We start from the raw sequence: 15,252 nt of genomic DNA, 5'->3' as shown, positions 1-15,252 counted from the left end.
ACAATGCTCGTTATTTCAGAAATGTTATTATCATTCTACAGTACGTGAGCGGGTATTATATATTAAAGGGAAGGGATTGAAAAATGAATGCTTATTGACAGGAGGCAGTCTTCATCCAATTGGTTGGGATACTCCGTGCTCAGCTGTGGGTAGGTAAAAAAAACAGAAGTTGGACTCATCTACCTTATAAACCCGTTCATAGAGAGAGTCGACTGACCACAGCTCCAGATGAGCAAAGGAGGAAACAAAGGAACAGAAGGAGAAAAGTAGGTGACAACATACAATAACATACACTAAGTGGACAGAAAAGGGTTAAAATGGGGGGAAAAACCCTCATGAAGGCTGGCATGAGAGTGATGGGAATTCTTGTCTCTAGTGAAGGACTACCAAAAAAATGTCCTTTTGTTAATAATGATGTTTGGAGATGCGGATGGGGTTGGGAACCTTTTTACAACTGTTTTGTCTGCACTTCTGAAAATAAAGCTATATTCATTTTTGAGATTCACAAAACCACACACGTCTATCAATGGCAGGTTAAAGCTTAATTTTTATTTAAATACATGTTAAAAATCAGGTCTGGCACACAGTTTAGTTTACATGCACTGAAGAGGCAACATGCAGTTTTCCTACACAGTTTTATCTGGAAGATTTTTAACTTGGTTTTAGCCTAAAATCATCTTTGATCATGACTGAAATGGTCTAAAATGGCTCTAAAATAAGAACTACATTGAAGCCTAAAAGGCACCACGGTAATTAAGTCACAGTGGTTGAGTCAGTAAAATACCTTTACTGTATTAAAGTTCAATTTCTTTCAGACTAAAGCAATAATTTGTCTTTATAAAATGTCATGTAAATACTTTTTACATGATTTTTGCAAAGTTCGACTAACAGACCTACAGTAGATAATGTGATTGTAGTTTGGCTTTGTCCTACATGTACTGTATACATGTAAATCTGACTCTGCATTTTCTCCAAAAGCCAGAGGTGGCATGCAATGTGAATTTAATCCTTCATATTTCCAATAGAGTGCAACAGTCTGGTTCCGGAAATAAAAATCACATTAACTTTCTCCACAGGGCAACTGATTATTTTAACAATAACCTATAAACCTTTGAATACAGACCTACTGTGAGCTCAAAGGTTATTAACTGATGGAATATGCTTTTGTTCAAGCCATCAGTCCTCATTATTTAAGCTTAGTTTTTAAATAACTGTTTAAAAAGGAAACCTGGTGAAACATTACATTAGCCATGATTCTGCTAAGCAATCTCCACCAATCAGAAAATGGCCCACTCCAATGAAGCACAGCGAATGATGTAGAGTCAGTTTCTTTATGCTCTCGAACTGCTTAAATACTTGTATCCGTATTTTGTAATAAACTAAATATAATGTTTCTATATACATAATCAACACATATAAATCAATAGTTTTAACTTTAAAAAATTTTAAGCCTTTTTTAAAATTCTCATGGGAAAAATGTATAGAAAAAATTACTTCCGGAACAAATGTTGCTGAAAAAGTAGGCAGGCCCTATTATACTCTATTACATATTGAGTATAGATTTTTTTTTTTACCTCTATAACATCTAATTTGCAGCTAATGGCATGCACCAATAAAAGTACTTGTAGAAAGCTACAGTAAAATTCCTGGGAAGCACCGCTAACAGTCCTAGCACACCTGCCTGTGAGAATCTGTAGGGCACGTGGGTCAGGCTCAGCTGTTGCATGGAGGGATAGTAGGGGTCGAAGAAAGCAGGCTGGGTGGCACTGGGGGGGACAGAGGGTGTCCTTCTGGGCCCCTGAGGGAACAGCAGGGAGCAGTGCAGCGGTAACGGCTGAAGCAGAAGCGGGGTCTGAGTTTGCAGGAATGTATGCTGGGGATGTACGCTAAGCTGTTGTGTATTAGCATGAGTGTTGTGCTGCATGTGTGGTGATCGGTTAATTATGGTTTTATCGCATGGCACCGGAGGAGAGTCGGGCGGCTTGGACTGGCGGATGTAAAGGGAGATCTGGGAACCAAAGGGTTGCTGTGGAGGGCGAGAAGCAGCAGATGTGGGCGCAGACAGACAGTCCATACTGAAGCTGTGCTGGAGGGGGCGTCTACGGGAGGGCTACACATACACACATACAAAATATAAGATGAGCTTAACAACACGCGTAAACACGGCACAAACAGAAGGGATGACAAAGGCAGAAATTTAGTGAGGCATGACATGGATGGATGCAGATTCATTCTGGACATTAGCACAAAGCCAGGTGTGACCAGTCAACATTAAAACAGACATCAGCACCTGGACAGGATGATTGGCAGGTCTGACAGAGAGCAGAGGGGGTTTGAAAGTAAGAGTATGAGGTGCTTTAAGCCACACAGAGAGCGAATGAAGAGATCAGCCTGGCCTATCAATCACCACAATATGAGCAACACAGGAGAGGGAAGGATTTAAAACCCTGTCAAAAAGCAGACAGACTAACAGAATCAATCAAAAAAATAAAAACTACAATTCAAATGTTTGGGGTCAGTAAGATTTTAGAATGTTTTTAATGTTTACTCATTTAATGTGGAAAAAAAGTGTTTGATGCTCACCAAGGCTGCATTTATTTGATCAAAAATACAGCAAAATCAGTAATACTACGGCATTTTATTTTAATTTCAAAATGTTGTCATTTAAAAATGTAATTTACTTTTCAGCATCATTACTCCAGTATTCAGTGTCACATGATCCTTCAGAAATCATTCTAATATGCTGATTTGTTGTTCAAGAAACATTTCTTCTTACGATCAGTGTTGAAAAAGTTGTTTTAAAAAAGCTGCTTAATATTTTTGTGGAAACTGTGATACATTTTTTCAGGATTCTTTGACGAATAAAAAGTTAAAAAGCATTTATTTGAAATAGAAACCTTTCGAAACATTATAAATGTCTTTACAGTCACTTTAGATCAATTTTAATTGATCCTTTCTGAATAATTGATCATTTAATATTATTTATTATAAATTATTTATTTCAGATATTACAAATAACTTTGAGTGTATTTCCTATTAAAAGAAGAAGTAAGACTCAATGAGTCATCAATACGTTTAAAGTGTTTTCCCAGAAAAGAAAGACTGCAAATTTTAAATCCACATAAATCTGAATATTTCTCAAATTAATTTGTCAACTTTGAGGAGCAAAGCTCAAAGCTGGCACACACAGACTCCAAGTCTTGATTTCATGGATGTATTAATTTTCATCCAAAAGAGGCTTAATTTGACTGAATTACTGATCAGTTTATAGATCGATCAGTCAGTCTGTGATTGATTTATTTGTATTCTTCAAGTGATAAATGGAGCTTGAATCCATAAAATGTGGAAAGATTATGACACATCTAATGATATTCAATGATCATTCATTGATTGAAGAGAGCAGTGAAGACAGAGAACCACATGGGAAGAAGCATTTTTGCATATGGGAACTAGCATATGTAACAGACAGTGGGGGTCCAAAAGCCTGAGATCACACTGAACATCTGTGATTCAAAATCAAACTCAAATACGAAAATACAAATATTTGGAAATATTTCTAAGTCACAAATCAAACAAGTAAATATAATAATATAACTATTAATGTATTCATTAATGTAGTTATATTATTTCTTTTTATTAACTTAGACAAATGCAAAATAGAAGAATTTGTCGTGGTGGTCTCAGTAGTTTAGACCTCACCTTATACAACCATAACAAATGAGAAACTAGAATGGTATTGTATCCAAGACACAGTGATGTTACATGACAGAAGACATGACCTGACACACACACACACACACACACACACACACACACACACACGTCTGGTCAGCTATCCTTGTGGGGACTCTCCATAGGCGTAATGGTTTTTCTACTGTACAGACCCTATATTCTATTGCCCTACACCAACCCTACCCCTAAGCCTACCCCTCACAGGAAACTTTCTGCATTTTTAGATTTTCAAAAAACTTAATTCTGTATGATTTATAAGCTTTTGTACCCATGGGCACCACAATTTAGGTCCCCACCGTGACACGAGTCCCCATGAGTCTGCGTGTAGTCAGGGTTAATCCCCACCAGGATATATAAACCAGTACACACACACACACACACACACACATATATATATAAACACTTGAAGCACACACACTCTTGTTTAACACTTGTTTTTTGTTAAATAAAATGAAGAAAAAATTATTGCAGTCAAAATTTTCAGAGGGAAAAAATTCCTCTTGTCCTTCTTTCACTCTAATTTTCAACAACAAAAAAAAAGGTTAAAGGTGACAAAAGTGTGACAAATGGTGACACGCTGTTAACCTTGATAATAAATCTGCTGTTCCAGATGAACTCAGGCTGCCATAAATGTAAAAACGTAAAAAACCCATGAGCAATACAATGAATTTAAACTGATGTTCTTTTCTGCAATCACATGGACATAGATAGTTTAACAAAAGAAATGGCCCGGCGCAGTTACTTACTTTGGGTGGTGCTTCGTCCGAGCCTCCTGAGTCCCAGGATACGGGGACCTGCCTCCTCATCTCCATACGGCTGCGCTCCTCCTGCTGAGCCTTCTCCTCCCCGAGGATTGTACTGCACAAACACCGATGGAAAACTCTATCAAGCAACAACATCCTTCTTCTAAGACTACAATTCCTTAGGAGATCTAAATATGGATCCTTGCGTTTGCAACCACTCTTGCAGAGCTGATAGGTAATAAATCTCTTCGATACAAATTACACATTTTCCCTCAATCTTTGCTTTAATACTTGTCAATGGGTGTGAGTTCAAGAGAATGACAATTCCAATTTTATGCAATTGGTTGAAAGGTGGAGTCACTCTACCATCACAGACTAGTCAGTGTAAGATCCCAACCCACACACGGTGGACGACCACAGAAAATAAAACAACACTGATTCATACCTGAAACACTATTCGACCTATTTCACAATCAAATACATCACGAGAAGCTGTAAGTAGTCAACGTGATAAGAGGACGACAGACATCTCATTATGTTAACATATTTACAGTAATTCATCATCTTTTGTCATGCTAGACTGCTGTGTGAATAAAAAGAGACATGTTAAACACTTATATAATGATTTACAAACTCCTCATCCATAATAAACTGCATGTTCAAATGTTTGGGGTTAGTAAGTTTTGAATAAATTATGACATTTATTCAAAACTGAATAAATTAATACATTTATTCAGCAAGGATGCATTAAATTGATCAAATGTGACAGTAAAAACATTTACAATGGTACATCCTGAAAGAAATACATCCCTGTTTACACAAAATATTAAGTGGCACAACTGTTTTCAACTGTGATAATAATAAGTGTTGTTTCTTGAACACCAAAACAACATATTAGAATGATTTCTGAAGGACCATGCAACACTGAAGACTGGAGTAATGGCTGCTGGAAATTCAGCTTTGCCATGAAAGGAATTAAATAAAAATTACAGGAAAAAATAAAAAAAATAAAAATAGGAAACAGTTTCTGTATTTCACAATATTATTATAATTTTTTTTTACTGTATTTCAAACTTTTCCTATATTTCAGACTTCTTTCAAAAAAAGTTTACTCCTACCGACGGCAAACATTTGCGAGTAGTTTCGGGGTGGGGTCTGCTCATGATAGACCCCAAAATAGACACAATAAAGCTCCAGTACACCCACAGCAATGGCTTCAATAAAAGCCTTAAAGGATGGAAATGTTAGTAATGACCTTAAAACTCACCAGACAGTCCTTATAGTATCGATATGTGAAGTTCGTACATGTCCTCAGTGAAGCCTTGTGCTCAGATGTTCTTAGAGAAACGCAAGAGGAGCGAAGAAAGACTGGAGCATGTAAGTCTTAGGGGTGAGAAAATCTAAGCTGACTGAGAGAGGGACTATTTTTGGAAACTCTATTATCTCTGAGAGAGACCATGAGTGTGTTGATGGAGAGAGAGAGAGAGAGAGAGAGAGAGAGAGAGAGAGAGAGAGAGAGAGAGAGAGAGAGAAATGCAGGATAAACAGAAGGGACACCTGTCGTGATCAATCCAGACCTGTAAAGCTTCCCCACACCCAGACCATCATACACAGCCATGACTGTTGCAGGGGTCTCAGGCTCTCAAAAAAAAAGACAAAAACTGTAGCTGAATATAACTAAACAGACCAAAAGGTGCTATGATAGCTCTTGAGGAGCTCTTGAGGATTACCAATGTTTCTAAACAAGTTCAATTACAAGACTGAAATCTGTCCTCACAAATAGTATAAAAAAAAGAAAAAGTTTAACAAAAATGTTTAATATGTTAAAAACAAAAATTAAATATAAATTAATTAATAAGCCTAAAAATGCAAAAAATAAATAAAATGAAAATGAAAAGTCAAATGTCAAAGTTGTGCTTAATATCTCTTTATAAACATTATTCTTAAAGGGGTGGTTCAGTGTTTTTTTTTCTAGGCTTGATTGTGTTTATGGGGTGCAGTCTAACATGTGTTAATGCTTCGTTTTTTAAAAAGCACATTATTTTTCACATAATTTATCTTTATTCCACACCGCTCTGTCCCTTCTCTGGGAAACATGCTGATCATTTCCTTCTTTTATGAAGCCCCTCCCTCAGAAATAGGAGATGGGCTCTGATTGGTTAGCTAACCCAGTGTGTTGTGATTGGCTAAACCGCCTCTAGTGCGCGTCTAAATGTCCCGCCCTTCACCTCAGCGGCATGTGCTCCGGTTGTATTGTAAACAATATACTATATTAATATATAATTAATATACTTATCAGGTTGAGCCCGATTGAGAAGCAGAGGATATTATTGAAAAGGTTCGTGCAGAACCTGTGCAAGCAGCTTTTAATGATAGGCCTATGTTTTTTGTTTGTTGTCGTCTCATACTTTTAGATACGCAGTCATTTGTAAATGCTACTGCTTATGTTAGCTTTTAATATACGGTTTTATCCCGATTAAAGCTTTAATACAGTACGGCAACTGCATGCGCGTCCATGTTTAACGCTTCTCATAGCTATGTGAAAATAAATGTATAATTGGAACAGTTCATTGTTGGAGCTGAGCTGAATGAGAGAGAGAGAGAGAGAGAGAGAGAGAGAGAGAGAGAGAGAGAGATGCAGAGCGTGTGCAGAGCAGGGGGACGCGAGGAACAGTATTAAGAACCGCTGATTTAGAACATTGATTTTAAAACTTGTGAATCCATTAGAATCATTAGAAGACAGAATCGCGATTCATACATGAATAGATTTTTAAGTGCACCTCTAGTTTTCTCTTCCTCTTCTCTAAAGCAGTGCAGGCCTCGACCCCTTTGCTGCCTTTTCCCGAGGGCGGGGTTTATCTGGGTTTGTGATGTCACAAACCCGGGAAGTAACTTGTTGTAGTCCCTACCAGCCGTTTTTGTAGGCATTAAACTGCCAGAATTTTAAAAGACGATATCTCCGTTTGCATTGATCTTTCAGCTTCGTAACTTTTCAGATATTGTTTATGCTCAAACAGCAACATTACACACTAACTAAGGTTAAAAAAGGGAAATCGCAATCAACCACCCCTTTAACAAATATTTATAATAATATTAACAAAATTTAAACATGTCATAAGCTTGGGCTTAACAGCTCTTGAGGAAAACAAATGTTAAAAGCAAAATCTGGCTTCACAAATCTTAAAAACATTACTTTAAAAACAGTGAAAAGTCATGAGGCTTGGGCTAGACAGGCCTTATACAATAAATAATTCTTGATTTAAAAAAATAATAATAACAAAACTGAAATCTATCAAAACAACTCTTGATGATTACATTTTTTCCTAACTAAAAATGTAAGAAACCAAATGTTGACATTATAATTAAAAGTTTTCTAAATGAAACAAAAGTTAAATCCAAATTTGTTATGGAAAGGTTGTACTTAACAGTTCTAGGTTGGACTTAATGATTAACAATATTTGTGGGGGGGGAGGGGGACCTTAACACATACAGAATCTATGAAATAACTATCGAGCCCCAGACTCAGACAAATCACATGAGTCTAGCATCCTCTGTCTGACTGTCTGTGATTGACAGACTATCTGCACCTTCTCACCCTCATTTCTCAAGTCTAATGCTGAACTTTACTGGGCTACTATACTCAGCTGAGGGCCAATCCATTAAAAAAAAGTGACTGCTTTTTCTGTGTGATTGTGACACAACAATCACACCTAATTCAGTACATGTGTTACAGTGTCTATATACTCTAGTCAATTACACCTGAACTAGCTAATCAAGATCTTACTAGGTATACTTGAAACTTCCAGGCAGGTGTGTTGATGCAAGCTGGACCTAAACTCTGCAGGACACCGGCCTGAGTTTGGTGACCCCTGCCCTAGAATCAAATACCAAACATCTCAACATACATAGAAGTTCAGACACACAAAATACTTCTTCAGTCTAGTGGTCGACCGATATATCACCATGGCCGATATATCGGCCGATATTTGGCATTTTTCAAATATCGGCATTGGCCGATAAGTTTTTCTGTTTGGCCGATGTGTTCAAGGTTTTATTTTGACAGTGTGCCAGACTTTTATTTTGACTTTAATATTATTAGTAATAGAAAGGCAAACATTATAATACTTTCTCGTTTGCCTTCAGCAAATACGCATTTATATCATTTAAACAAATCTTTGAATGACTAATGAACACTTAATTTCACAAACCTTGCAGACTTAGTCGAATCTAGTTGAGATCTTGTGAAGTGTGCATTTGTATCCTGCATGATCGCGTGTTCTCTGTGTGATGGTCAGTCCGTGTGAACTGAATGCGGACAGGTGGAGAGTTCAGCTTCATTGAGACGCGCGATCGACAAACTTTAAACTCGTGATTTCAAATTATGCTGGCTTCATGCTTTTGCCCAATGTCATATTCATGTCATTTTCATTGCGTGCTGTATGTAAAATTAGTGTTACCTTGGCTTTATTGGGAAAAAAAAAAAAAAAAAGATTCCCAATGCACACAAACTTCCCAGAATACTGAGTGCCCTGTTGGTTACAGTGTTTACTTCCTTTTCAACTCGATTTTTATTAAATATTTATTTGTGAAAAATACTTTGTCTTCTAAAGTGTATATATGATTATTTTACACAATTATTTTTAATCCATTTTCAAATGATTTCAAATTTCTTAAATATTAATTAAAATAAATAAAATTATATCAGCCATTGGCCACCCTGCTCTTCAAGATATCGGCATCGGCTGTCAAAAAACTCATATCGGTTGACCACTACTTCAGTCACTTCAGTCAAACTATTTAGTGCAAAGACAAACATAATGATTCATTCCTCAAGCTGTTTGGACTTGACTTTCTTTCTGCAACCGCTGACAAAGACTTCTGAGGAACAGACAACGGACTTAATAGAGATTAAGCATCCTGTGTGTCAAACCCATGTGATTTCATTACATTTCATAATGCTCACTTCTCAGTGTTCACTGATGTAATAACCTTAAGAAATACTTCTGAAGAAGCTGCATAAACTTTGTTTTATACCAACATCTGTTTAGCCATCACAAATGTGACGCTATTTTAAAACAATCCCCATCAACACTGACCCTGAGATGACATCATAAAGACCATAAATCAACTAATCATAGACCTCAAGCATACAGAAGCTAATTTCCTTATCATTAACAACAGGATATTGACTGAACATCTGCTCCGATGCCTTTATCACTAGTTATGGCAGTAATTTGGCTTTACAATTGCTGTTAACACTGTAAATATTTACAAGGTCTCCTAGAAACAGACATTCTACAATTTAATTTACTGCTAATTTAATGAGGGTAGAGAAAGGGATCTGAATTTTCCAATACGCATTTTTTTAAAAATTCACTCCATCCAAGATACCTAAAAAGGAATTAATTTTAAACTTAAAATGCAACATGACATATCTTCCTCATCTGTGTATAACATGAGATCTTGGAAACATTTAGTCCTGTCAAATCAGATTTTTAGCAAATAGAAAACTTGGATGTTTTTGCTGAAGGCAAACAAGATTCCTCAGATTATTAGGGATTTAGGTATTTGATGGCCTGTCAGAGAACAGCTCGTTTTTTTTTTCTTTCCCATTTCCATTAGTGTTTACGGGAACTGACTGCATGTGTGGACATGAACAGACATTTGGGAACTCAACACTATTGTATCATGAAGGATGCAGGGAGTGTGTGTGTGTGTGTGTGTGTGTCTGTATGTGTGCACGGTTGAAAGGGTTAGCGATAAAAACTTGAGGAAAAAGAAGAAGAGTAGGAATTTTCTCATAGTGGATATTATGAAATCAGGTCCAGACAGGAAGTGTCATAGACATGCAGAGGGCGAATCAAGGCTTAACGGAATTAAACTTCCTCTAAAATGTCTTTCGGAGTATTTACACTACCATTCAAAAGTCTGGGATCACTATAAGATTTATTGACATTTAATAATGTTTAAACATTATTACAATTTATAAAATTGTTTTCTGTTCAAAATAACTGCTTTTGTTTGAAATATAAATCTTTTGTAAAATTCTAAATGTTTTTACTGTCACTCTTGATCAATTTATTAAAGTAATGAAATTAAGCATAAATTCCCCCCCCCCCTTGTCACTCTTGATCAATTTATTAAATATACAGTATGTGCATGGGGAGTTTTTTCCAACTTTTTTTCCTCCAACTACTAGAGCAACAAATAAAATAACACTAATTCTAATGAACATGTTCAGTAAACATTTGTTGTAAATAATGTTAAAAATCTAACAGTAAAGAGTACAATACGTATAGAAAAATATTTGTGAATAGAAAGTAAAACATAAACCATGGTAAATGTACAGAATCTTTATAATATACACAAAGCTAAGTACAGGGACTATAAAGCCCTAAACCAAATTAATAAATGATACCTGGACTTGGAAGCAAACCAGAGTTTTGCCGTCAAATGCCTGTAAAATGCTCTACAGGTCAAAAATGCTCAGTCCTTTGCATTGAACTCAGTCAAGTGTGGGTGTGTGTTGGGCTGAATCTTTATCTGCTGTACAAGACCAGCAATCTTTAAACACAATCACTGTAGTCAGACAGTCATTTATACTAGCATTACAGTGCCCTCTACTGCTATTAGGCAGATTCATTTACTGTGGTCATGAGACTCTAAACCAGGAGGGTGAATGTAATGGCGCTTTTCCACTGCATGGTACGGCACGGTACAGCTCGGTACGGTTCACTTTTGGGGGGTTTTCCACTGGATACAGTACCTGGTACCTGGTACTTTTTTTAGTACCACCTCGGTTGGGGTTCCAAGCTTACCGTACCGTTACCAAAACGTGACGTGTAAATTCTGCTGATCACGGATTAGCCGGAGAGAATCGTCACTACACCAAAAAGTGGCTGTTCCCCCTAAACACAAAAGAACTGCTAGATTTAAATTAGCAAAGCCAGCGTAAGATCGAACGCAACTGTTTTGAACGAGCACACCTTTTTTTAACAACCAAAAAGTGGCTGTTCCCCCTGTTGAAGAAGTAGAGACGTTCCTCTCGTTGATAGCAGAGGAGCGGATCCAGCGAGAGCTTGATGGGGCGACGCGGAATGAAAAAGTTTTTTTAGGAGTCGCGGCAGTAGAGGCGGCGCAACTATAACGACATGTGAATAATCCCGCCCATTCTAAAGTGATACTAAACTGCAGTGGAAACGCAAACCGAGCTGAACCGAGCCGTGCCGTACCGTACTGAGCCGTACCACGCAGTGAAAAAGCGCGAGAGATGTGGAGTGTGGAGATGACCACTAGCAAACTATGTGGAATTGGAAAAAGATATGCTGAAAAATACCAAGTTTTACACATGCAAAAAAATTAATTAATTAAAAACCCTCACCTTTAAAATTCAAATGCTGTGCATAGTGAGCGGATCAGAATTTGAAGCTCGACAAAGTCAAGTGGACTGACCTTAGTTGGCCTTTGAGCTCGGTGAATCGTGGTCGTTTGCTGGGGTCATACGCCCAGCACTTGGTCATCAGGCTGTAGAGGGTTGGTGGGCAGTTGAGCGGCATAGCCAGACGCTCGCCATTCTCAATTCGGCCTATCACATCGTTATTCTTCACACCTTGAAACGGCTTTACTCCGTACATCAGTATCTCCCACATACACACCCCTAAAACACAAACAGACGTTAGATACACATGAAGACAAATGCAAGATTCCACCTCTGATGAAACTCAACTTTAGCACTAATTAAAGACACTATTAATTAAACTGTCACTGCACACACAGGATGGAAATATTCAAATTCTTCTCGACTAAAAACTCTCTTTACTCATAGTTTCGAAAAAGTTTAGATGATCCAAATGCACTGCATGTATAATGCTAATGGTGACTTTCCATTGTCTGAACATGTACAATGACGACTTTCTGATTCTGACAGAGGAATTCACAGCAGTAAAACACACAGACACACACTCTCTTACCAAACATCCACACGTCGCTGGCTGAGGTAAAACGTCTGAAGTTTATTGACTCTGGCGCCATCCATTTAATAGGCAGTTTTCCTTTAGAGGCTGTGAAGAGAGAGAGAAAGAGACAATGAGTGTGAATGAAAATGAGTGGAGGACTGTACATTCAGTCAGGTGTAAAAGTTTGTTCATACCAAGAACGATAACGATAATTAAAACTATATTAGCATTCAAACCATGATAACACCCTTTTTATTTTAAGTACAACTATGGTTTGTGAACATAATTGTAGTACACTTTAAAGTTGGAAGGATTTAGATTGGCTGTCAATGCTTTTGTTGTTCATCAGATGATAAAAAATAAAAAATTACTCCGAAAGTAGCTTAACATTATCCATTTAATTTAATTTTCATATTTAATTTACTATATTATACTGAATGTTTCACATTCAGAAGCGAACATGTTTTTGTGTGGGCTTTCTGATCTGTACTGAAAAAGATACATTAATACCTTTATAATAAGAGCTGTCCTCCATGTATCTAGACAAACCAAAGTCTCCCAGCTTCACACAGTCCACTGAAGATACTAGAGCGTTCCGTGCCGCAATGTCCCTGAAAAAAAGAGAGGTTACTTTAGAAAATGCTGAGTAGACATCTATAAGAGTTGTTCTTTCCACCTTTTTTGCATAATAAATATGCATGCAGAAGTGCTACCAGATGGGGATTCAGTCGAATCAGTCGCAGAAAAGTTCAACAGGAAGTGGGTGCCGTTCATTATCAATTATGATGGCTTGGACGATGTGGACACTTACCTGTGTACAAAGCGTTTGCTCTCCAGGTACGCAAGAGCTGTGCTGAGCTGGTAAGAAAACAGGATGAGTGATGCTAAATCCAGACTGTACTTCCTAATCTGAAGAAAGGAACGCAACTGAAAAGCAAAAGAGGAGAAAATGTTCATAAATATAATTAGTAAGTACAGAAACAGTATTTCAAGAGCTTTATGCAAATTCACCGAAAACTAAATTAATCTGAAATCAACATTTATCACTAGATGGTGCTGTTGTATAAATCACAGAAAACTTCAATCTATATCAGCAATTGTAATGAGTTTCGAAAGCACTGCTATAATGTTTTCCTCCGCTCATAGTCAACAGCACATAAGTAAAAAAAAAACTACTGCTTAAGTGTTGTGTAAATGTTGATCCATTTTGATGCATAATGGTCCTGTCGAAATTTGTAGTACGTGTAGGGCCAAAGTAATCTAAGGGAACCACAGTACTTGATTAACGTTTGTCTGGGACAAGTAGATTTTTTTAAAGGGGCAAGTGACCTCCGCATCACCCTGGTGCCATTTTGGAGAATATCATGTTCTGTGTCAGCTGCGTCACACAGATACGCTGTTTCCGTTCAGATCAAATTACAACAACGTAGGATCCGGCGTGACGCAGCTGACACAGAACAGCATACGTTGTTTACGTCCAGCGGCTATTCTCCAAAATGGCACCAGTGTGATGCGGAGGAGATTAATTGTTAAATAAAGTCGTTATTTTTTTCCTTTTGAGCACAAAAAGTATTCTCGTAGCTTCGTATAATTGCGGATGAACCACTGATGCCACATGGATTATTTTACAGATCTCCTTGCTACGTTTCTGAACTTGGGAACATTTCAGTTGCGTTGCTGTCTATGCAGGGTTTGACAGCTCTCAGATTCCATCAAAAATATCTTAATTTGTGTTCCGAAGATGAACGAAGATCTTACGGGTTTGAAACGACATGAGGGTGAGTAATTAATGACAGAATTTTTGCGTGAACTAACCCTTTAATTGTTACTTCTACCTCTTTCCAATCACAGAGCAATTTATTTTGAGTTGTTTAAGTGAGAGAACATCTGTAACTTAGTCCAGATTGGGGGAATTGTAATGTTTAATCATTTATTTTATTATGTAAATAATTTATTATTATTTTACAAAGATTTGAATTTAATAAGATTTGAATATGTGTTACATTTTCTTATGTTTTTGTCTTAAGATTTTTTTTTTTTGACCCCAGGTGTCAACAGCAAGCCGCCCATCTTTTATCAGATCACATGAGACAGATATCGACACCAGGTGTAAACATGGTCTTACGTCAGTGGTTTCTCAACCAGGAGTCTGGGGCCCACTTGGGGGCCTCATCAAACTTAATTTTAAGCCCCTTTAAGTCTTAAAATTATTTACATTTAGTTATATTAAGTTAGTTATACAGGTCAAGAAAATATGATCATATTACCCCAATTCTACAGTCTCTGCACTGGCTACCTATTAAGTTCCGTATATTCGTTTAAAAAAAAAAAAAAAGTAGATTTATTTTTGTATATGCTGTGAATTATAGTTCTTACAAAGAAAATCGGAAACGACAAAAATCGGTATCGGCAGGTCACACTTACAAAAAAAAAAAAGAAAGAAAAAATCGGAATCAGACAAGAAAATTGCAATCGGTGCATCTCTACATATATATATATATATATATATATATATATATAATGACAAACTGGAGCATCTTAACTTTAAGGTATTATTTTACAAAGATTTGAATTTAATAAGATTTGAATATGTGTTACATTTTCTTATGTTTTTGTCTTAAGATTTTTTTTTTTTGACCCCAGGTGTCAACAGCAAGCCGCCCATCTTTTATCAGATCACATGAGACAGATATCGACACCAGGTGTAAACATGGTCTTACGTCAGTGGTTTCTCAACCAGGAGTCTGGGGCCCACTTGGGGGCCTCATCAAACTTAATTTTAAGCCCCTTTAAGTCTTAAAATTATTTACATTTAGTTATAT

At 37.0% G+C, this 15,252-nt stretch overlaps 1 protein-coding gene across 16 annotated transcripts in view; it reads right to left on the bottom strand.

Moving 5' to 3' along the window:
* LOC107552863 (focal adhesion kinase 1-like) overlaps window positions 1–15,252 on the bottom strand; it is an 80,439-nt gene that overhangs the window by 11,484 nt on the left and 53,703 nt on the right. For 11 of the 16 annotated variants that reach the window (XM_016234896.1, XM_016234894.1, XM_016234891.1 and 8 more), the window contains 6 exons: window positions 13,242–13,357; window positions 12,941–13,041; window positions 12,446–12,535; window positions 11,928–12,132; window positions 4,479–4,590; window positions 1,682–1,798 (listed from right to left, as the gene is read on the bottom strand). In XM_016234896.1, coding sequence (XP_016090382.1) covers window positions 1,682–1,798; window positions 4,479–4,590; window positions 11,928–12,132; window positions 12,446–12,535; window positions 12,941–13,041; window positions 13,242–13,357 — 741 coding nt within the window. The remainder of the gene's footprint in view (window positions 1–1,681; window positions 1,799–4,478; window positions 4,591–11,927; window positions 12,133–12,445; window positions 12,536–12,940; window positions 13,042–13,241; window positions 13,358–15,252) is intronic. The other 5 variants (XM_016234895.1, XM_016234898.1, XM_016234897.1 and 2 more) reach the window with 1 other exon arrangement.

This window comes from Sinocyclocheilus grahami, unplaced genomic scaffold (genome assembly GCF_001515645.1).
Source record: "Sinocyclocheilus grahami isolate Dianchi unplaced genomic scaffold, SAMN03320097.WGS_v1.1 scaffold459.1, whole genome shotgun sequence".
Lineage (NCBI taxonomy): Eukaryota > Metazoa > Chordata > Actinopteri > Cypriniformes > Cyprinidae > Sinocyclocheilus > Sinocyclocheilus grahami.
Note: the sequence above shows the minus strand (reverse complement) of the source record. Positions and strands in the feature narration are given on the sequence as shown.